The sequence below is a fragment of the Taudactylus pleione genome, unplaced genomic scaffold (genome assembly GCF_031769625.1).
Source record: "Taudactylus pleione unplaced genomic scaffold, aTauple2 ptg000007l, whole genome shotgun sequence".
Lineage (NCBI taxonomy): Eukaryota > Metazoa > Chordata > Amphibia > Anura > Myobatrachidae > Taudactylus > Taudactylus pleione.
In genome coordinates this window covers 2,467,334-2,489,589 of record NW_028284410.1, presented here as the reverse complement: position 1 = coordinate 2,489,589, position 22,256 = coordinate 2,467,334, and the positions used below count along the sequence as shown (strand labels likewise).

Here is a 22,256-nt window from a genome sequence, read left to right as displayed (position 1 = left end):
TGTGCTTTCTAAGAAGATATCACAAATCCCCAAAGAGAGTCCAAGTGTGGTGGTGGTTGCGATGCCTGACCTTCCCAGCACTGGACGGGAAGAGGTGGCTCTTTCCACCATTTGCACGCCCCCTGCAAGTGCTGAAAGGAGCACCCACAGTCCACTTGCTGATATGCAAATTGAAGATGTCACTGTTGAAGTACAACAGGATGAGGATACTGGTGTAGCTGGCGCTGAGGAGGAAGTTGGCGAGGAGGATTCTGATGGTGATGTGGTTTGTTTAAATCAGGCTCCGGGGGAGACAGTTGTTGTCCGTGGGATGAAAAAGCCCATCACGGTCATGCCTGGGCAGAAGACCAAACATTCCACCTCTTTGGTCTGGCAATATTTCTATCCAAATCCGGACAACAACTGTCTTGCCATATGTACCATATGTAAAGGTGAAATAAGTAGGGGTAGGGACGTCAACCACCTAGGAACATCCTCCCTTATACGGCACCTGCAGCGCGTTCATAAAAAGTTACTGTCAAGTTCAGAAACTTTGGCTCAGACCGTAAGCAGTCCAGGGACACCTAAATCCCGTTGTCCTGTTGTATCCAAGCGCCTGCAAACCACACCGTCAACTCCCTCCTCGTCAATTTCCTCCTTAGTCAGGATCGGAAGTAGTCCTGCAGGCCATATCACTGGCATGACTGACTCTCCTATCCGGGATTCCTCCGGAGGATCCTGCATTGCTACGCCTACTGCTGCCGCTGCTGCTGTTGCTGCTGCTGCTGGGAGTCGTTCATCATCCCAGAGAGGAAGTAGGAACACCACTACTTTTACTAAACAATTGACCCTCCAACAGTCCTTAGCGAGGAGGATGAAGTACGACAGCAGTCATCCTGAAGCAAAACGTATAACTGAGGCCTTGACTGCTATGTTGGTGTTAGACGTGCGTCCGGTATCCGCCATTAGTGCAGTGGGATTTAGACAATTGATGGAGGTAGTGTGTCCCCGGTTCCAAATCCCGTCTAGATTCCACTTCACTAGGCAGGCGATACCGAGACTGTACAGAAACGTCAGAAAAAGTGTCCTCAGTGTCCTGAAAAATGCCGTTGTACACAATGTCCACTTAACCACGGACATGTGGACAAGTGGAACAGGGCAGACTAAGGACTATATGACTGTGACAGCCCACTGGGTAGATGTATCACCTTACGCAGCAACAGCAGCAGCGTCACCAGTAGCAGCATCTCAGAAACGCCAGCTCGTTACAAGGCAGGCTACGCTGTGTATCACCGGTTTCAGTAAGAGGCACACCGCCGACAACCTCTTAGAGAAACTGAGGGAAATCATCGCCCAGTGGCTTACCCCACTTAGACTCTCCTGGGGATTTGTGATATCTGACAACGCCACCAATATTGTGCGGGCATTACATCTGGGCAAATTCCAGCACGTCCCATGTTTTGCTCACACAATAAACTTGGTGGTGCAGAATTTTCTGAAAAGCGACAGGGGCGTGCAGGAGACGCTTTGGGTGGCCCGAAAAATTTCTGGCCACTTTCGCCATTCAGCGACTGCGTGCCGAAGACTGGAGCGCCAGCAAACACTCTTGAACCTGCCCCGCCATCACCTGAAGCAAGAGGTTGTGACGCGGTGGAACTCAACCCTCTATATGCTTCAGAGGATGGAGGAGCAGCAAAAGGCCATACAAGCCTATACATCCACCTATGACATAGGCAAAGGAGGGGGTATGCACCTGACTCAAGCGCAGTGGAGAATGATTTCCGTGTTGTGCAAGGTTCTTCAGCCCTTCGAACTTGCCACACGTGAAGTCAGTTCAGACACTGCCAGCTTGAGTCAGGTCATTCCCCTCATCAGGCTTTTGCAGAAGCAGCTGGAGAAAGTGAAGGAGGAGCTAAGACGGAGCGATTCCGCTCGGCATGTGGGACTTGTGGATGAAGCCCTTCATTCGCTTTGCCAGGATTCCAGGGTGGTCAATCTGTTGAAATCAGACCACTACATTTTGGCCACCGTGCTCGATCCTAGGTTTAAAGCCTATGTGGTGTCTCTCTTTCCGGCCGACACAAGCCTGCAGAGGTGCAAAGACCTGCTGGTGAACACACTGTCAGCTGAAGCGGAACGTGACACGTCAACGGCTCCTTCTTCATTTTCTCCCGCAACTGGGGCTGCCAGGAAAAAACTTAGGTATCCTAAGCAACCCGCTGGCGGTGATGCAGGGCAGGCAGGACCAAGTTTGGACATCTGGTCCGGACTGAAGGACCTGGCAACAATTTCTGACATGTCTACTGTCACTGCATATGATACTGTCACCATTGACAGAATGGTGGAGGATTACATCGGTGACAGCATCCAAGTAGGCATGTCAGACAGTCCATACCTGTACTGGCAGGAAAAAGAGGCAATTTGGAGGCCCCTGTACAAACTGGCTCTATTTTACCTGAGTTGCCCCCCCTCCAGTGTGTACTCCGAAAGAGTGTTTAGTGCAGCCGGGAACCTTGTCAGCGAAAGGCGTAGGAGGTTGCTTCCACAGAATGTGGAGAAGATGATGTTCATCAAAATGAATTATCAGCTCTTCCAGGGAGACCAGCCTCCAGAAGGTACAGAGGGACCTGTGGTGGTGGATTCAAGTGGGGACGAGTTAATACTTTGTGAGGATGAGGATGTACACACTGAAGAGGGTGAGGAATCGGTGGATGAGGAGGATGAGGATGACATCTTGCCTCCGTAGAGCCAGTTTGTGCAGGGACACATTAATTGCCAGCTTGTTTTGTGGGGGCCCAAACGAACCAATCATTTCAGCCACAGTTGTGTGGCAGACCCTGGCGCTGAAATGATTGATTTGTTAAAGTGTGCATGTCCTGTTTATACAACATAAGGGTGGGTGGGAGGGCCCAAGGACAATTCCATCTTGCACCTCTTTTTTTCTTTGCATTATGTACAGTTTGGGGCCTAGTTTTTCTAACTGCCATCCTGCCTGCCACTGCAGTGTCACTCCTAGATGGGTCACGTGTTTGTGCCGCCCACTCGTGTCGCTTAGCATAGTCATCCAGCTACCTCGGTGCAACCTTTTGGACATAAAAACACTATTGTGAGGTGTGAGGTGTTCAGAATAGACTGGAAATGAGTGGAAATTAAGGTTATTGAGGTTAATAATAGCATAGGAGCAGAAAAACCTACAAATTCTGTGATTTTAGCTGTTTTTATGCTTTTTTTCAAAAAAATACAGATCCAAAACACAAAACCCAGAACCCAAAACACGGAAGGGTGGTTTTGGCAAAACCAATCCAGATCCAAAACACGAAGAAAGATCCAGATCCAAAACCAAAACACAAAACACGAAAAGTGGCCGGTGCACACCCCTAATACACACACACATGCAGCAATGAAGTGTGTGTATGTATATATATATATATATATATATATATACACACACACATACACATGAAGTGTATATATATATAATTATATATATATAATTAACTGGAGTTTCAAATGCAAATATATATATGTATACATACACACATACATACTGTACATGCAGTATATATACATACACATGCAGTAATGATGTATATATACTGGAGTTTCAAATGCAAGTGTATATATATATATATATACACACACACATATACTGCATGTGAATATATATATATACTGTACGTGCAGTATATATATATATATATATATATATATATATTCACATTCAGTATATGTATATATATATATATATATATATATATATACTGTGTATATACATATACAGTATATATACACATACACTGTATATATATATATATATTATATACACTGTATATACATACATACACACATTTCTATACATACACACAGACTTACTGCTCTTTGCTCCAAGTGAAACGCTGAGGCAGAGTCACATTAGGCGTCCGAGTCAGCAGCTCTGCCTCGATCACACATTAGTCTGCAGGCAGCCTGGGCTCCAGTCACAGTCTCGCGAGATTTAGCATCATAATCTCACGAGACTGTAACTGCAGGGAAGCTCCTCGGCGGCTGCTGTAAGTAAACAGCTGAGCTGCCGAGGACCGTAGGGGAGACAGCTAAATGCTGTGCTCCGTTTTTTAAGTTATTGGTGGTTGAGCAAAGTATGTGGGGGCCCCGTATGTGTGGGGGCCCCAGGACGACCGCCCCCTTCGCCCCCCCTATAATCCGGCCTTGGTCACGGTGCTTATATACAGTAACAGTACACTGCACAGTGGGATACAGCACAATTTTTTTTTTTTATATTTTCATTTTTTTTCCTTTTATTATACTTTAAAAAATATATGTATAAAATTTACCTTTTTATTTACACTGGAGCAGATGGGTAACAACCACTAACAGCACAACCTGGAGTGTGGACACAGGCTTCTACAGCCACTATAATAACTCTTCCCCCTACCCTGCATACAGTCACTAAGCACAACCTGGACACAGGCTACTACAGCCACTATAATAACTCTTCCCCCTACCCTGCATACAGTCACTAACAGCACAACCTGGACACAGGCTACTACAGCCACTATAATAACTCTTCCCCCTACCCTGCGTACAGTCACTAACAGCACAACCTGGACACAGGCTACTACAGCCACTATAATAACTCTTCCCCCTACCCTGCGTATAGTCACTAACAGCACAACCTGGACACAGGCTACTACAGCCACTATAATAACTCTTCCCCCTACCCTGCGTACAGTCACTAACAGCACAACCTGGACACAGGCTACTACAGCCACTATAATAACTCTTCCCCCCTACCCTGCGTAAAGTCACTAACAGCACAACCTGGACACAGGCTACTACAGCCACTATAATAACTCTTCCCCCTACCCTGCGTACAGTCACTAACAGCACAACCTGGACACAGGCTACTACAGCCACTATAATAACTCTTCCCCCTACCCTGCGTACAGTCACTAACAGCACAACCTGGACACAGGCTACTACAGCCACTATAATAACTCTTCCCCGTACCCTGCGTACAGTCACTAACAGCACAACCTGGACACAGGCTACTACAGCCACTATAATAACTCTTCCCCCTACCCTGCGTACAGTCACTAACAGCACAACCTGGACACAGGCTACTACAGCCACTATAATAACTCTTCCCCCTACCCTGCGTACAGTCACTAACAGCACAACCTGGACACAGGCTACTACAGCCACTATAATAACTCTTCCCCGTACCCTGCGTACAGTCACTAACAGCACAACCTGGACACAGGCTACTACAGCCACTATAATAACTCTTCCCCCTACCCTGCGTACAGTCACTAACAGCACTACCTGGACACAGGCTACTACAGCCACTATAATAACTCTTCCCCCTACCCTGCGTACAGTCACTAATAGCACAACCTAGACACAGGCTACTACAGCCAGTATAATAACTCTTCCCCCTACCCTGCGTAGTCACTAACAGCACAACCTGGACACAGGCTACTACAGCCACTATAATAACTCTTCCCCCCTACCCTGCGTACAGTCACTAACAGCACAACCTGGACACAGGCTACTACAGCCACTATAATAACTCTTCCCCCTACCCTGCGTACAGTCACTAACAGCACAACCTGGACACAGGCTACTACAGCCACTATAATAACTCTTCCCCCTACCCTGCGTACAGTCACTAACAGCACAACCTGGACACAGGCTACTACAGCCACTATAATAACTCTTCCCCGTACCCTGCGTACAGTCACTAACAGCACAACCTGGACACAGGCTACTACAGCCACTATAATAACTCTTCCCCCTACCCTGCGTACAGTCACTAACAGCACAACCTGGACACAGGCTACTACAGCCACTATAATAACTCTTCCCCCCTACCCTGCGTACAGTCACTAACAGCACAACCTGGACACAGGCTACTACAGCCACTATAATAACTCTTCCCCGTACCCTGCGTACAGTCACTAACAGCACAACCTGGACACAGGCTACTACAGCCACTATAATAACTCTTCCCCCTACCCTGCGTACAGTCACTAACAGCACAACCTGGACACAGGCTACTACAGCCACTATAATAACTCTTCCCCCTACCCTGCGTACAGTCACTAATAGCACAACCTAGACACAGGCTACTACAGCCAGTATAATAACTCTTCCCCCTACCCTGCGTAGTCACTAACAGCACAACCTGGACACAGGCTACTACAGCCACTGTAGTGGCGTACACGACTGCTGACTCTTCCCCCCATCCTGCCTATAGTCACTAACAGCACAGAGCCAACAGAGTTTATGCAGCCGAATTTGCAGAGCTCCGCGCAGCGTGCGTGCTAAAAGACAAATGGCACCGAGTCCCGGCCCCGGCGCCTTATATAGAACCAAGTCTTGCAAGAATCCGACGTCGGGAAGATGACGCTCGACCTCTCAGTGGGATCCAAGTCAGGGGCATATTCAATTAGACGCGAAACGTCGGAAAGGTTGCCGTACTTTTCACCGACTTCACGTGTTTTGGAGGTGAAAACTTTTCGTGCGCGGCCCCACGATTCGCCTTATTCAGTTCCAAAGTACCCGAAAACGGAACCCAGCAAAACTCAAACAGGCGAAAAGTGCTGTCAGATTTGGAGAAATCAGCCTGACACCCCCCAAAAGATGCACTAACATTGGGGATCAATGTTGCCCCCAAATAGCCACAACTGAAGCTATTTTACTTAAATGCTCTCCATAGCTGTTAATTAGCATCTTTGCACAAGTGATGAAGAATAGCATTTAGCAGGTTTATTTGGAGAAAATAACTAGTCCCAGCAAATTTGGGGTACATGAAAATGGGTGCAAGCATGGTTAAAAATCGCAAAAGTGAAGTTTTAAAAAATGTAAAAAACACACCTTCAGCAAGCACCTGCAATCAGAAAAACACCTCCCTCATACCTGCAGACCCCCCAAAAGCTTAATTCGCTAGTTTTTAGGTTTGAACCCCAACTTTGTACTTTTTTCGCCCCCTTTTTAAATGTCATTTTTTGGGGTGTTCTTCAAATTTTTTTAGGATTTTTTTGATGCAGGTAACCCTTGGGGACCTGTCCCAAGGGTGCAGGGTGGTTTCCCCACCTTTGCACCCCAAAACTGCAATTCTACACTTCTTTCTGCCTGGTTTCATAGGCAAATCTTTTTTGCCTATACCAATGCATTGACTTTCCGCGTAGGTGAAAGGTCTTTGGATTGAATACGGGGATAAGTTTTCACCTGGCGAAATGACATTATCGGTGAAACATTTTCGCCGAAAACGGCTTATCGCGACTACGCCCCTAAGATGGGAAAACCCGTACAGCGTTCGAGCGGACTCGGATCCCTGCTGTTTGAAGCGGTTCGGATTCCAAAGAATCAGAACCGCTCATCGCTAGATATTTCTCATGTAAATATACATTTGGACAGAAAACGCACAGTAAGAACAATACGTTCCATTGGGTAATCCCTATATACTGTATACATACAGAGCTGTCCTCATACACTACTGCTGCAGTGTTGCCAAACAGCCATTTTTCAGTCAAATGTGCATTTAGTCAAAATGTGATGCAACAAAATGGCTTAACGAGACTGCACTGATTACTTTTATATATGTCACTTGTCTGAATCCATTGTGCTTCATCTGTGAAGTTGTACATATTTAAAACTAATTCCCGTGCAGTTAAGTCGTAACCCGACGTCTCTGGTACACAATAAGAGGTGTTTTGCTGCCACTGTGATGCGAATATGAGGCAAATGGAAAAAAAAAGTCCCTATCCTACAGCTCAGGGTGGCTCAGGCATCTCGTGCAGCATGGTGTATTGAAAGGAGTGATCAATTGGGAGATTGTTAAGGGCTCAGACTCACTAGTGGGGAAAAGTCCTGCACAGCCTTGAGGGCTGGAGTATCTTGGCAAAATGTGGCCATATAATTGTGATGCGGCCTTTGGGCCTGTCGCGGCCTCTGGGCTGATTGAGGCCTGAAGGCCGGTAAGCTGTGGTGCGGCCTTTGGGCCGGTAGCAGCCTCTGGGCTGGTTAAGGCCTATGGGCCTATAAGTTGTGATGCGGCCTTTGGGCCGGTAGCAGCCTCTGGGCTGGTTGAGGCCTGTGGGTCTATGAGTGGTGATGCGGCCTTTGGGCCGGTAACAGTCTCTGGGCTGGTTGAGGCCTGTGGGCCTATTAGTGTTTATGCGGCCTTTGGGCCGGTAGCAGTCTCTGGGCTGGTTGTTGCCTTGAGGGCAGAACGACTTGGCAGGAGGATGCTGAGTTGCTACCAGTGTCGCCGGGATGACACTGGCGACGGTGCGCTGGATTGCGCACGTGGACCGCTGAGTTGCGGCCAATGTCACTGGGTTGACACTGGCGCTGGACACAGAATGGCGCTTCAGGTGGAGGAAGCGCACCGTGCCGCCTAGATGACACAAGCAGCACGAGCAGGTGGAATGCAGACTGCGCCGCCTGGATGGGACAAACGGCAGTAGATAGACACAGTAGACTGGCTCTGGAACTCGACTGGAAAACAGGAGACTGGAACAACCGGAAGTACGAGAAACTCTATCACCGGCAAGAAGTGATGGGTTGGCTGGAATTTAACAGAAACAGGGCCCAAACAGAGCAAGCCTCCCTAATGACAGATTATTGAGCACCTGGGCTGTGTTCAGACAGGAGAATCAATCAGTATGCCCCTGATAGCGCACACAGATCAGACAGGCAGTAATTAGTGCAGAGGCTGAGCAGCAATCCAGACTGGAACTGCAAACAATATGCTGCTTGTCCGGCGTTCACCCCGCACAGCATTGGCAGCGCGGCGGCTTGTGACAGAGATGAACTGAGAAGAATACATGGTGGCGGACTGGGGCAGATGAGGTGAGTTATGAAGAGGGCTGGTAAATTGTAATAAAAATGGTGTATTTTAAGGGCACGTTGAAGCTGGGGAGACTGGTACAGAGTCTCACTAGGCAATGAAGCGAGTTTCAGAGGATGGGGGTATGACAGGCAAAATCTTGGAAGTAGACGTGAGTGGAAATGACCAGGGTGCTGGTGAGGTGGTGTCACTGGGGTCGGTGACAAACAGTGTGGCAAGTGCCATCAGTACAAGCATCTCAAAAAGGGTGTGTGTCTCGTTGGTGAAGGGGCATGGCCTCACCCCCTTTTTTATTACTCTGGGGGCATGACCAGCACTCTCAGAGATGCCGTTACCCACAGAGACTCTCCTGTGCTGCCAGTTTCTCCTCAGGGAGCTGGGCGCTGCGCAATTACATCACAGTGCAGCACCTGGCTCCAGGTCACTAAAGAGAAGCCAGCATTTTGGTGTCACCTCCTCAGAGTGTGACACCTGGTGAGACCCACACCTGTCTAGTGACATCACTGTGTGGTGATTGGAGCAGAGAGGGCTGCACAGAGAGAAGGCTGGAAATGTAGGGGGAGAAGACTGGTTTATGGCTTTATATTCGAGAGTAGGAAGTTGGAACAGATTTTGAGGGGGAGTGAGCCAGTGATGCAGGATGCAGAGGTGGGTGGTGGAAGCACACAATAAATGGCCACAATAACTGGCCCATTCGGTGGGGCCACGCCCACTTCTAGGGTCCCACATTGGGGGCCACCAGCCAGAATCTTGCCTAGGGCATCTAATTGGTCGTGGTCAGCTCTGTTCTGCATATTCCTACAGTGACTCTTCATAGCCTTCATAATCTCCACCCCATATACATTTCACAAATCATCTTGAAATAGTCATGTTCTCCTACCTCTACCTGACCTGTGGGTCTGCTAATATCTATGAGTCACTTTTTATTCATAGCTATTAGACTTCTGCCAAGCTTCTACCCAATTATGGGGGTATATTTACTAAAAGTCCATTTTAATCGATTTGAATAAATGTAAAATCAATCAAAATTGATCAACATTGATGTTGTGTATCGGGGGCTAAATCACGCATTTACTAATATTTAAATAAACAAATAAAAAATTGTCTGTTAGTAAATGTGTGATTTAGTCCTAGAAACACAACATTAATGTTGATCAATTTTGATTGATTTTAAATCGATTAAAATGAACCTTTAGTAAATATACCCCATGGAATTCCCTACCATGCTTCAGACACTTCACCAGTCTTTTACATTTAGAAACATAGAATTAATATACTGAGGGGGCAACCCATATCAACATAGAGAAAAGATACACACTCCACACGGATGGTGCTTTAGTCAGAATATGATCCACAGCTGCAGAGCTATGAGCCAGATAGATGGTCAACTGACACATGTTAGGGACTTATTCTACTTTTCAATCATTTTACACTTTATAATGTTACAACATCTTTTCTTGGTCAATCGAAAATGAAAAAAGTGGAGACCTGAATCCTCTCAGTCTATTTCTGTCTCTGTCTCTTATTGTCTCTATCTATATAGACAGACAGATAGATAGATAGATAGATAGATAGATAGATAGATAGATAGATAGATAGATAGATTCCTAAACATTTTGTGTAGCAGATCTCTCTCTCTCTCTCTCTCTCTCTCTCTATGAACACACACACATACTGTGTACATTACAATTATAAACATGGCCATAGACAGAGGATAAAGTGGGCGGGAATTGGGCAGAACTGAGTTTCGTCAGTTCTATTTGGAGGCGGAACCAGTTCCGCCTCCTCCAGTCCACCTTACCCGGCCAGTCAGCCCTACGCCACAGGGAGGTGCCAGGCTGGAGTCCATTTGCTGGGCGCCCCCAGTGAGATTTTGCTACCAGCCCTACAGTGGCAGCCAGAGGCTGGAATTCACTTTGCCTGTAGAGTTGTTTTGCCCACAGTGGGCACTATGGAAAAGACTTCATAACGTCAGCGGACGCAGGAGCAGAGCTTAAGGTAAAAATTGTGTGTTTCTTTTTGTGTAAGAGGCACTACTACTGGGGGCACTACTAATAGGGGCACTACTTTTGGGGCATTACTGCTGGAAGCATTACTACAGGGGGTATTACTGCTGGGTGCACTACTACTTGGGGCATTGCAACTGGGGGCACTACTAGACGGGGCATTACTACTGGGGGAATTACTACTGGGGGCATTACTACAGTGGGCATTACTACAGGGGCACTACTACAGGGGGCACTACTAATGTGTGCATTACTACTGGGGGCACTACTAATTGGGACATTGTCACTTGGGGCACTAGTAATGGGGGCTTTACCATTATGGACACTACTAATGGGGGCACTACTAATACGGCATTGCATAGGGGGTACTGCATAAGGGGCACCACTCCTGGGGGCACTGCATAAAGGGCACCACTACTGGGGGCACTGTATAAGGAGAACCACTACTGGGGGCACTGCATAAGGGGCACCACTACAGTGGGCATTGCATAAGGGGCACTACTGCTGTGGGCATTATGTCTAAGGGGCACTACTGCTGTGGGCATTATGTGTTTTAGGGGAACTACTACTGTGGGCATTGTGTGTCATACCATGAATAAGGGACACTACTATGTGGTGTAATGTGATCGGGCACACTGTGTGGTGTAATATGAATATGATTGTGCTACGTGGCATAAATTGAATTAAGGACACTATTGTGTGACCACACCCCTTTCTTTTCAGACCATGCCCCTTTTTGCGGCACACACTGTCCCTTTACTGACAAAGCACCAACCTCAGGGGAGGGGGGGGATGAGTTCCACCATGACTCTAGGGCCACTTTAAGCACTGGTCATAGAGAGTCGACATGGGCCCCGTGACCTAATCGTCGGAAGCGTGGCCATGCCCCTTTTAAACATAGCTGACAAGGGGGCGCTGTGAGACCCTCATCCAGGAGCAAATCCTGGGGGGGTACAATCAGTGTGATCGTACCCCCATCCCCACCCAGCTCATGTAGAGGAGAGGAGACTGCTGCTGCTTAGTGACAGCAGTCTCCTTGGTTCCACTTCAGCCCAGCACACAGCATCCTGTACTGGGCTGCTGACATATAGGAGGGAGGGGCCCCCTCCAACAAGACCGGGCCTAGGTAATTAGCACCCACTCCCCCCCTATCGGCCCCCCTGTTTATAACAACCGGGTTTTCTACTTGTGCTTGGTTTGCTCTGAGTATGGTATAAATATTAGGGATGTGCGCCAGACCATTTTTGCCGGATTTGGATTTGGTTCTAATTCGTCGTCCGGCTTTGGATTTGGATTTGCCAAACTGCGGTGACTGGCTTTGGATTTGGATTTGGATTTTTTGGCAAAATTGGCAAAAAAATCTAAAATGACATAAATTGGGCTTTTTTTTCTTCCTAGAGTGTTATTTACCTCAATAACATTAATTTCCAGTCATTTACAGTCAATTTAGACCACCTCACAGCTTAAATGATTGTGTTCAACATTATTGGCTAAGGGTTGCAGTGAGCTGACTGGTTATTACCAAGCGTCAGAGCAGCGGCGCAGTGGCACAGACACCACAGTTTAAAGCACATCTATGAAACTATGCCACACAGCAGTGGCAGAAATGAAAGGTAGTGCTAGATGGTATTGTCGTTGGGCCCTCCCACCCACCCTTTATGTTGGATCTTAAAAAGGACATGCACACTTTAACAAACCAAGCATTTCAGCGACAGGTACTGCTACTTTGTGGCTGAAGTGCTTGGTTTGTTTGGGCCCCCACAAAAAAATCTTCCAATCTACTAAAGGCAACAGGTTTACAGTGGCATGATGTCACCATCATTGCCATCCTCACCCTCATCAGTGTGTACATCATCCGATTCCTCACACAATATCAGTTCATCCCCGCTGGAATCCACCATTACAGACGTATCTGTACTGTGACGTGATTGGCGGGAAAGGTTTTCCTCGTGAAATTTCCAGTTCATTTTAATGAACATAATTTTTTCTACATTTTGTGCAAGTAGCCTCCTTCGTCGTTCGCTCACAAGGTTCCCGGCTGTACTGAAAACTCTCTCCGAGTACACACTGGAGGGTGGGCAGCTTAAGTAATGCAAAGCCAGTTTATACAAGGGTCTCCAAATTGCCTTTTTTTTCTTCCAATATTCTAAGGGACTCTGTGACATGTCTACATGTACGGTGTCCTGAAAATGATCCTCCACCATTCTTTGGATGGTAATCGTATAAGATGGAGTGACGGTAGAGGTGTCACTGGTGTTGGGCAAATCTTTTAGACCCGACCAGATGTCAAAATGTTGACTTGACTTATCTGCATCACCACTGGCTCTTTTGGAAAAGGTGCATTTTTTTCTGGCTGCTGCTGGAGAAACCGAAGGAGGAGACGTCATCGTAGTGCCATGTGTCACTTCAGCTGCCAACTTGCTCACCAGGAGCGCTTTGGTTCTTTTAAGATCTGGGTCAGTTGTAAAGAAAGACACAGCATATGACTTGAACCTAGGATCAAGCATGGTTGCTAAAATATAATGATCAGATTTCAAGATCTTGGCCACCCGTGGATCCTGGCGAAGCGAACAAAGGACTTGATCTATCAGTCCAGCATACTTTGCGGAATCACTTTGTTTAATCTCATCCTTCAATTTCTCCAGCTGCTTTTCCAAAAGTGAAATCAGGGGAATCACCTTACTCAAGCTAGCAGTGTCAGCACTCACTTCACAAGTGGCAACTTCAAATGGTTTGAGCACCTTCCACAAGGCAGAAAGTACTCTCCACTGTGCTGGGGTAAGGTACATTCCCCTCCTCTCCCAATGTCATGGCTTGTCGTATAGCTATGGATGGCTTTTTGCTGCTCCTCCATCCGCTGAAGCATATACAGGGTTGAGTTCCACCTCGTTACCACTTCTTGCTTCAGTTGATGGCAGGGCAAATTAAAATGCTCTTACAGGTGCTGCAATCTCCTGCACGCTGTTGCTGAATGCCGAAAATGTCCTGACATTTTTCGGGCCACAGACAGCATCTCCTGCACGCCCCTGTCATTTTTTTAAAAACCCTGCACCACTAAGTTTATTGTGTGAGCAAAACAGGGGATGTGTTGGAATTCACCAAGCTGTAATGCTTTCACTATATATGTAGCGTTGTCAGAAATCACAAATCCTGAGGAGAGTCCAAGTGGGGTAAGCCATGTTTCTATGACATCTCTTAGTTTTTCTAAGAGGTTGTCAGCGGTATGCCTCTTATTGAATCCGGTGATGCACAGAGTTGCCTGCCTCTGGATGAGCTGGTGTTGTTTGCTAGATACTGCTGCTGCTGAAGGCGATTCCCCCACCCAGTGGGCCGTCACAGTCATGTAATCTTTAGTTTGTCCACTACCGCTTGTCCACATATCTGTAGTTAAGTGGATAGTGGGTACAATGGCATTTTGCAGGCCAATAATTAGGTTCTGTTTAACGTCCTGGTACAGCTGAGGAATGGCTTTTCGGGTAAAATGAAACCGAGATGGAATTTGGTACCGGGGACACATGACCTCAATTAACTGTGTAAATCCCACTGCATTAATTGCGGATATTGGACGCAGATCTAATATTAGCATAGCTGTCATGGCGTCAGTGATCCGCTGTGCGACAGGGTGAGAGCTGTCATACTTGCTTCCCCTTGCAAGAGATTCTTTAACAGTCAATTGTTTTTTTGGTATACTACTAGTAGTCTTCTTGGTCCACTTCTGGGATGAAGATCCACCAGCAGCAGGCCTAGTGCTCAAAGATTCAGTTTCTTCTGAGGTGTCCTGGAAATTGGAGGAGTCACCGTGACTTAGCATTAACAAATTGGATGTTGTACTACCACTGATCATTCCTGAGGATATTGAGGAGGAAGGTGTTGTCGGCGGAGATTGCAGGTGCTGGCATTTAGTAGAGAGAAGGCATCTAGCTAATGCTGGACTGCTTGTTGTTATTTTTTTTGCAGTAGTTTCTGTTATCAAACACCTGTCATGAGCTCGCTGCAGATGACGTAATAGCGTAGAGGTTCCTAGATGCTTAACGTCCCTACCTCTACTAACTGTGGTCTCACAGAGGCTACAAATGGCTTGACAAACGTTGTCAGGGTTTGGGTAAAAGTAATTCCACACAAAAGATGTGGATTTGTTGGTTCTATGCCCAGGTATGGCAATGGCCTTCTTATCTTGGCCAAGAGCTGCTTCCACTGGTGCCTGACTTATACAAATAATATCCTCATCCTCAACATCCTCATTAGTGCCAACATCAGCTGCACATATATTCCTCTCATCCTCTTGCAATTCCACGGTGGCATCCTCAATTTCTATGTCCTCGGTAATACTGCTCATACCCACAACTACAGATGGAAAAGAAACTGTGGAGGGCGGCTTCTCTGAAAGGTCAGGCTTACACATAGCAATGCCACTCGTGGACCCACTTAGACTCTCCTCAGGGATTTCTGACATTTGTGTATCAAAAAACACAGTTTGTTCTACTGACTTATTGGTTTTACATTTTTTCACACTTCTATAGTCTGATTGAAAAGGTCTTTTATCATCATGAGAGGCACAAGATGCCTCACTGACAGTTGCAGAACCACCACTCAGAAATAAAGGGCAAAGCCTGAGTCTTTCCTTGCCGCTATGTGTGGTGAATGGTATGTTGCCAATTTTCTGTTTCTCTGCAATAGTAGTAATCTTTAGAGGTTTTTTTTTTGTCTTTACCCCTGTGAAATCTAAATTTTTTGATTTCAGGTTCCCTAAGTTTTTAAAGCCTCTACGCCCTTGAGCTTCAGCTTTAGATGAAAGTGATGGACTTCCAGCCACTGCAATGCTAGCATTTGCTTGTTGTTTCTGCTCTCCTCTCGGTTCATTCTCGTGATCCATATTACTTTATCACTATGAACTGGAGTCACAGAGCTTGTATACACACAGTGGGCTATGCCCTGTCACGGAGCTTGTATAATAGACACAGTGGGCTATGCCCTGTCACGGAGCTTGTATGCACTCACTGGGCTTATGCCCTGTCACGGAGCTTGTATAATAGACACAGTGGGCTATGCCCTGTCACAGAGCTTGTATAATAGACACAGTGGGCTATGCCCTATCACGGAGCTTGTATAATACACTCAGTGGGCTTATGCCCTGTCACGGAGCTTGTATAATAGACACAGTGGGCTATGCCCTGTCACGGAGCTTGTATAATAGACACAGTGGGCTATGCCCTGTCACGGAGCTTGTATAATAGACACAGTGGGCTATGCCCTGTCACGGAGCTTGTATGCACTCAGTGGGCTCATGCCCTTTCACGGAGCTTGTATAATACACTCAGTGGGCTTATGCCCTTTCACGGAGCTTGTATAATAGACACAGTGGGCTAAGTCCAGTCAAGGAGCTTTTATAATAGACACAGTGGGCTATGCCCTGTCACGGAGCTTGTATGCACTCACTGGGCTTATGCCCTGTCACGGAGCTTGTATAATACACTCAGTGGGCTTATGCCCTTTCACGGAGCTTGTATAATAGACACAGTGGACTATGCCCTGTCACGGAGCTTGTATAACACACTCAGTGGGCTTATGCCCTTTCACGGAGCTTGTATAATAGACACAGTGGGCTAAGTCCAGTCACGGAGCTTGTATAATACACTCAGTGGGCTAAGTCCAGTCACGGAGCTTGTATAATACACAGTGCACACAGTTGGCTAAGTCCAGTCACGGAGCTTGTATAATATACACACAGTGGGCTAAGCCCAGTCACGGAGTTTGTATAATACACTCAGTGGGCTAAGCCCAGTCACGGAGCTTGTATAATATAAATAATAGAATACTCAGTGGGCTAAGCCCAGTCACGGAGTTTGTATAATACACTGAGTGGGCTAAGCCCAGTCACGGAGCTTGTATAATATAAATAATAGAATACTCAGTGGGCTAAGCCCAGTCACGGAGCTTGTATAATATAAATAATGCACTCAGTGGGCTAAGCCCAGTCACAGAGTTTGTATAATACACTCAGTGGGCTAAGCCCAGTCATGGAGCTTGTATAATATAAATAATAGAATACTCAGTGGGCTAAGCCCAGTCACGGAGCTTGTATAATATAATGCACTCAGTGGGCTAAGCCCAGTCACGGAGCACACAGTGGCAAGAACTTGAACTACTCTCTCTAACTAATCTAACTCGCTTTTCCCCTCTCACTATTCACTCACTACCTAACTTTACTAAGCGTGTTCCGACAGCCGGGCGCCGCGCCTTTTATAGAGGCTGAACGTCACCCGGCTCTCGCGAGGTCTCGCGAGAATCCGACGCCGGACGGGTGACGTTCAGCCTCGAGGTGGAATCCGAGTCAGGCGGGAACACCCGAACTTGCGTTCGGGTGGACTCGGATTCCACCTGTTCGGAGCGGTTCGGATTCCTCAGAATCCGAACCGCTCATCACTAATAAATATCATTGTTAGCTGTGTACTTGCTATTTGGTATAAATATTATCATATAAGGAGAAACTAGTAAATTACTCTATTCTTCACCTCTGGTGCAACATAGCCCCGTGTTCCTGCATAGCCGGTGGCCTTCATATCTCCATGCACGTTGTCCAGTGCTAGGCCAAAGTCTGCCACCTTAATGTGGCCTGCACCATCGATCAAGATATTCTCCGGCTTTATATCACTGTGAAAAGGAAGAGTCCACATTTTCTATCTGTTCTATAACTATTTGTATCAACATCTAAAGAGTCTATAAGTAAAATAAGTAGTTGAGATGGGACATCATCACACGATATATAGAACTTTATATGATATAATTTTACAGCACATGAGCAGATATGTCATCATATTCATTATTTATATTTGTCACACTTTTCAGTAGGCAGTAAAGCACTTCCAGGCTTTTTCCACAAATTAATTTTACCAAACCCAATGACAGCATGTTAGTTATAAGAGCTATAGGGGGGGTCAGAGCCGTAACTAGACTTATTGGTGCCCTGTGCCAGAAAGTGCATTGGCACCCCCTCATATTTCAAAGGGGCATAATGCACCCAAAAAAGGAGAATGGCCTCATGGGGAAGGGCCAGGAAAGAGATAGGGGAGGCCAGGAGATGCTGGGGATGAAATACGAGGAAGCTACAAGTGAGAATGATAATAAACAGACATTTGACAGGCCCAAACAGCGCCCCCTGATCTGTGGTGCCCTGTGCGATGGCACCGGCCGCACTACCCTAGCTACGGCCCTGGTGGGGATCCATCTCCAGAGTTCCCACCAAATGCTCTATTTAGCTGGGTCCCATAGAGCTGTGACCTTTACAGATAACCCTCTGTGCTGCTCCACGCTCTTTAGTAGCAGGGAGATGCCGTTGTGCTGCTGTAGCCTATGGGCTACACTCCGTAAAATATACCACAGCACATGTGTGGTCAGTGCACCTCACAGCCCGGAACAGGAGTGAAGTGACCACTGATGTGATCTTTTCACTCTGAGCACATTGCAGGGACGGCCCTGTCCCAACGTGTGATATCTAATCTAATACATTCCGGCGTTAATATCGCATACTGCAATGCGATCAGGGGCGCTAATATCGGGCCCAGATTACATTGCAAAGCGATTATTGATAAATGGGCCCCTTAGAGAGGAGGTATTGGATCTCCTTGCTATGGAGCCTAGCACTGCAGTCCATACATGTCAGCACATGGTGTCAGCTGGTATCTCCCTGGGAGTTCTGTGCTGATGACATATGTTCTGTTGGTCATCTACCCAATGAGCTGCATATCGTTTGTGAAGCTTTTCATTTAGTAAAACACTTTTTACTGACAGTTGTGTACAGAGCATGGCAAAGTTGGTTCCTATTGTGTTTCATGTGGCTGATGAATATTGCGCCATAGTAAAGAGAAGTATTGCTAATATGAGCATTACCCCATCCATCTAGTATCAGGCTGTGTGGCGATTTTGCAATGCAGTGGTATTGCCACCATTGTGATGACTGCAGAGACTACCTGGTGTAGGGCTCCAATGTGCCATAGTTTCCCAAGTTATTCCCCTTTGTCCCAATAGATGCTCATTTTTCTATAACTTAGACCTCTGGGGCAGCCAGAGTAACATAGTAACTATGGAGAGGATCTGACTGTCTTTCTCTTTTATTGGTAACTAAAAAGAATAGCTTGGTGCGATGAGAGACATAACACACAGGGCGTGGTATTCTGCTGCCAGAGATAGTAAACCAAAATGTCACCCTTTCGATCTCTGACACAAATCACATGTGTATATAAGCAGCACAATTTACTCTATATCAGCAAGAAAATTAGCATCTGTTACATTAATTTAGCATATTTTTCTGCCCCCTAAAACTTGCTACTAGAGCCAGCTACCCCGATGGCTTTTTTATAGGCTCATATTAAGTGTAATGGTTAGCATTACTGCCTCACAGCACTGAGGTCGTGGGTTCGACTCCCCCCACGGCCCTAACTGTGTGGAGTTAGAATATTCTCCCTGTGCATGTGTGGGATTCCTCCGGGTGCTCCAGTTTCCTCCCACATTCCAAAGAAAAAAAAAAAAATTACTGGTAGGTTAATTGACTCCCTACAAAATTAACCCTAGTGCTTATGTGTGTGTGCATGTGATAGGGAATATAGATTGTAAGCTCTTCTGGGGCAGGGACTGATGTGATTGGCCAAATATTCTCTGTAAAGCACTGTGGAATGTGTGCGCTATATAAATAACTGATAATAAAAAATAATAAAAAGGTTAATGTTTAAAGTAATAGAAGGAGCAATTGTCACAGCTCAACCATAGAACCTAAAGGGGAAGCAGGAGGATATTTCATAGGAATAATGGAGGTCTATATGTGTATGGCCAGTCTACAGCACTCTTCATTGCAAGTATGATACAAGTGCACAAAGAAATATAATAAGTACAGAAATGGTAGAGCTGAGACAGGAGAAAACAAAAGAACTTACCGATGGATGAAGCCCTTTAGGTGCAGATACTGCAAACCAGATACAATCTCAGCTGCGTAAAAACTGGTATGCAAATAAAGAAAACTCTTGAAATTAAATTTGGCTTACCTCAAGAATAAATTTACATACAAAATAATAATAATAATAAAATAAATAATAATGTGATACACAACTCACTACAATAAAAAACATACTGCTGGGGTGTATTGTGACATAATTGTAGTGACCTGCAATGACATCCCATAGGGGAAAAAGGATCTATAGCAGTACATGGGTGAGCAACTGAAAGTGGGCAGTTTAATCACCAGACAATAACCTCCTACAATGTACAAAACTAAAGACTTCCCTGTATTGGGGAAGACCTCTCCCAACACGACTTTCTATAACTCAGAGGAACACACATTTCAAAGCAGGAAATCTCCTCTTTCGAGTTAAATGGCCACCTAGAAGTTATTGTCTGGTGATCACCTGTGATCTCTAGATAATATCATCTTGCACTATGGAAAGTGGGGGGCATTGAAAGAGTCCTAATTCTAAGAAAAGGCTTATGGAACAGTAAGAGCAGCGTGGTAATGATTAGACTAGACATGCCGCCGTGAGTACACACTGTAGTGTGCACAGAGGCAATCCTAGAGCAGAGCTAGCAGGAGGGGGAAGGGGCAGTTTGCAACCATTTTCTTTCTAAAATTTTAGGCCTTCATATGCTCCTCTACATGCCATCTGCTCCACATGTACCTTTCATGCCATCAGAGCCCTTGCAAGACCCTTTATATGCCAATGAGCTCGTTATGCCCCTTTATATGCATCAAAGCTTTCTCCCTTTAATTTGGCATCAAAACCTCTCACATGCCATAAGAGACCCCTCATGCCCCTTTATATGCCTGAGATTTATCACTTTAATTTGTATCAGAGCCCCTCACATGCCATAAGGTCACTCATGTCCTTTTATATGCCAGAGCCCCTTCATGCCCTATTATATGCCACTAATGCCAGAGTTCCCTCATATGCCACTAATGCCAGAGCCCCATCATATTTTTAAACAATAGTAATTAATTAACCGTTTCATAATAAAATCATCCCATAGCATTATGTGGTGAGGTATGTATGCAACACCAAACACACTGCAACATATGCACATGCAGAACCATATACTCATACAGCAACATACTTTCATTATACATAAATACATACATACATACATACATTTTAAGTTCCTCTTAGCTACTCCTGCTGGGCTGGGTAGAAAAGTGGTGGCAGTCCAGAGCAAAGTTGGTCACTGTTGTCGGAGGTGCTGCTGCTAGTTGTAGGCCAGTGAGTACTCACAATTACAATACTCTAAATGTAGGTGTAGGAGGAGGTAGGACAGAGGCACAGAGGAGGCAGGCAGAGGTATCACTAGAGGTGGAGTCCAGTATTGCACAGCCTCCGGACTATGGACAAACCTAATGATGTCCAGACTGCCTGCACCAATCCTTGATGGATGGTTTCCTTAATTAACCCTGTATTTTCTATGCAGCATTATTCTCAGTCTAACAGCACCACATTTTCTGTATGTTATTCTTTTGTTCTAGTCTCTCTCATCTAATCCTGTAATCTGGGCCTGATTCAGAGCTGGACGCTCTGAATCAGGGAGTTTTTTTATTTTTTTCGGCCTCCTGGCCGCTCACATAGCTGTGGGTGACCACACACAGCTTTTGCGAGCGGCCAGACGATAGTACTCTGTATGCAACATTACTCTCATCTTCCCAACACCTCATTTTCTGTATGTTATCCTGTGAGATGTAGCCTCCCTCATCTACCCCTGTACTCTGTATACAGCATTACTCTCATCCTCCCCACACCTAACTTTTTGTATATTATCCTGTGTGATGTAGCCTCCTTCATCTATCCATGTACTCTGTATGTAGCATTACTCTCATCTTGCCAACACCTCATTTTCTGTATGTTATCCTGTGTGATGTAGCCTCCCTCATCTACCCCTGTACTCTGTATGCAACAATACTCTCATCTTCCCAACACCTCATTTTCTGTATGTTATCCTGTGTGATGTAGCCTCCCACATCTACCCCTGTACTCTGTATGTAGCATTACTCTCATCCTCCCAACACCTCATTTTCTGTATGTTATCCTGTGTTATGTAGCCTCCCTCATCTACCCCTGTACTCTGTATGCAACATTACTCTCATCCTCCCAACACCTCATTTTCTGTATGTTATCCTGTGTGATGTAGCCTCCCTCATCTACCCCTGTACTCTGTATGCAACATTACTCTCATCTTCCCAACACCTCATTTTCTGTATGTTATCCTGTGTTATGTAGCCTCCCTCATCTACCCCTGTACTCTGTATGCAACATTACTCTCATCCTCCCAACACCTCATTTTCTGTATGTTATCCTGTGTGATGTAGCCTCCCTCATCTACCCCTGTACTCTGTATGCAGCATTACTCTCATCCTCCCAACACCTCATTTTATGTATGTTATCCTGTGT

The 22,256-nt window shown here is 46.0% G+C and overlaps 1 protein-coding gene across 1 annotated transcript in view; it reads right to left on the bottom strand.

The window, feature by feature from the left end:
• The window catches only part of LOC148542852 (protein kinase C delta type-like), a 79,777-nt gene that overhangs the window by 20,738 nt on the left and 36,783 nt on the right, over positions 1-22,256 (bottom strand). The window contains exons 5-6 of the mRNA XM_088460192.1: positions 19,767-19,829; positions 17,352-17,490 (exon numbers count right to left, since the gene is read on the bottom strand). Coding sequence (XP_088316318.1) covers positions 17,352-17,490; positions 19,767-19,829 — 202 coding nt within the window. The remainder of the gene's footprint in view (positions 1-17,351; positions 17,491-19,766; positions 19,830-22,256) is intronic.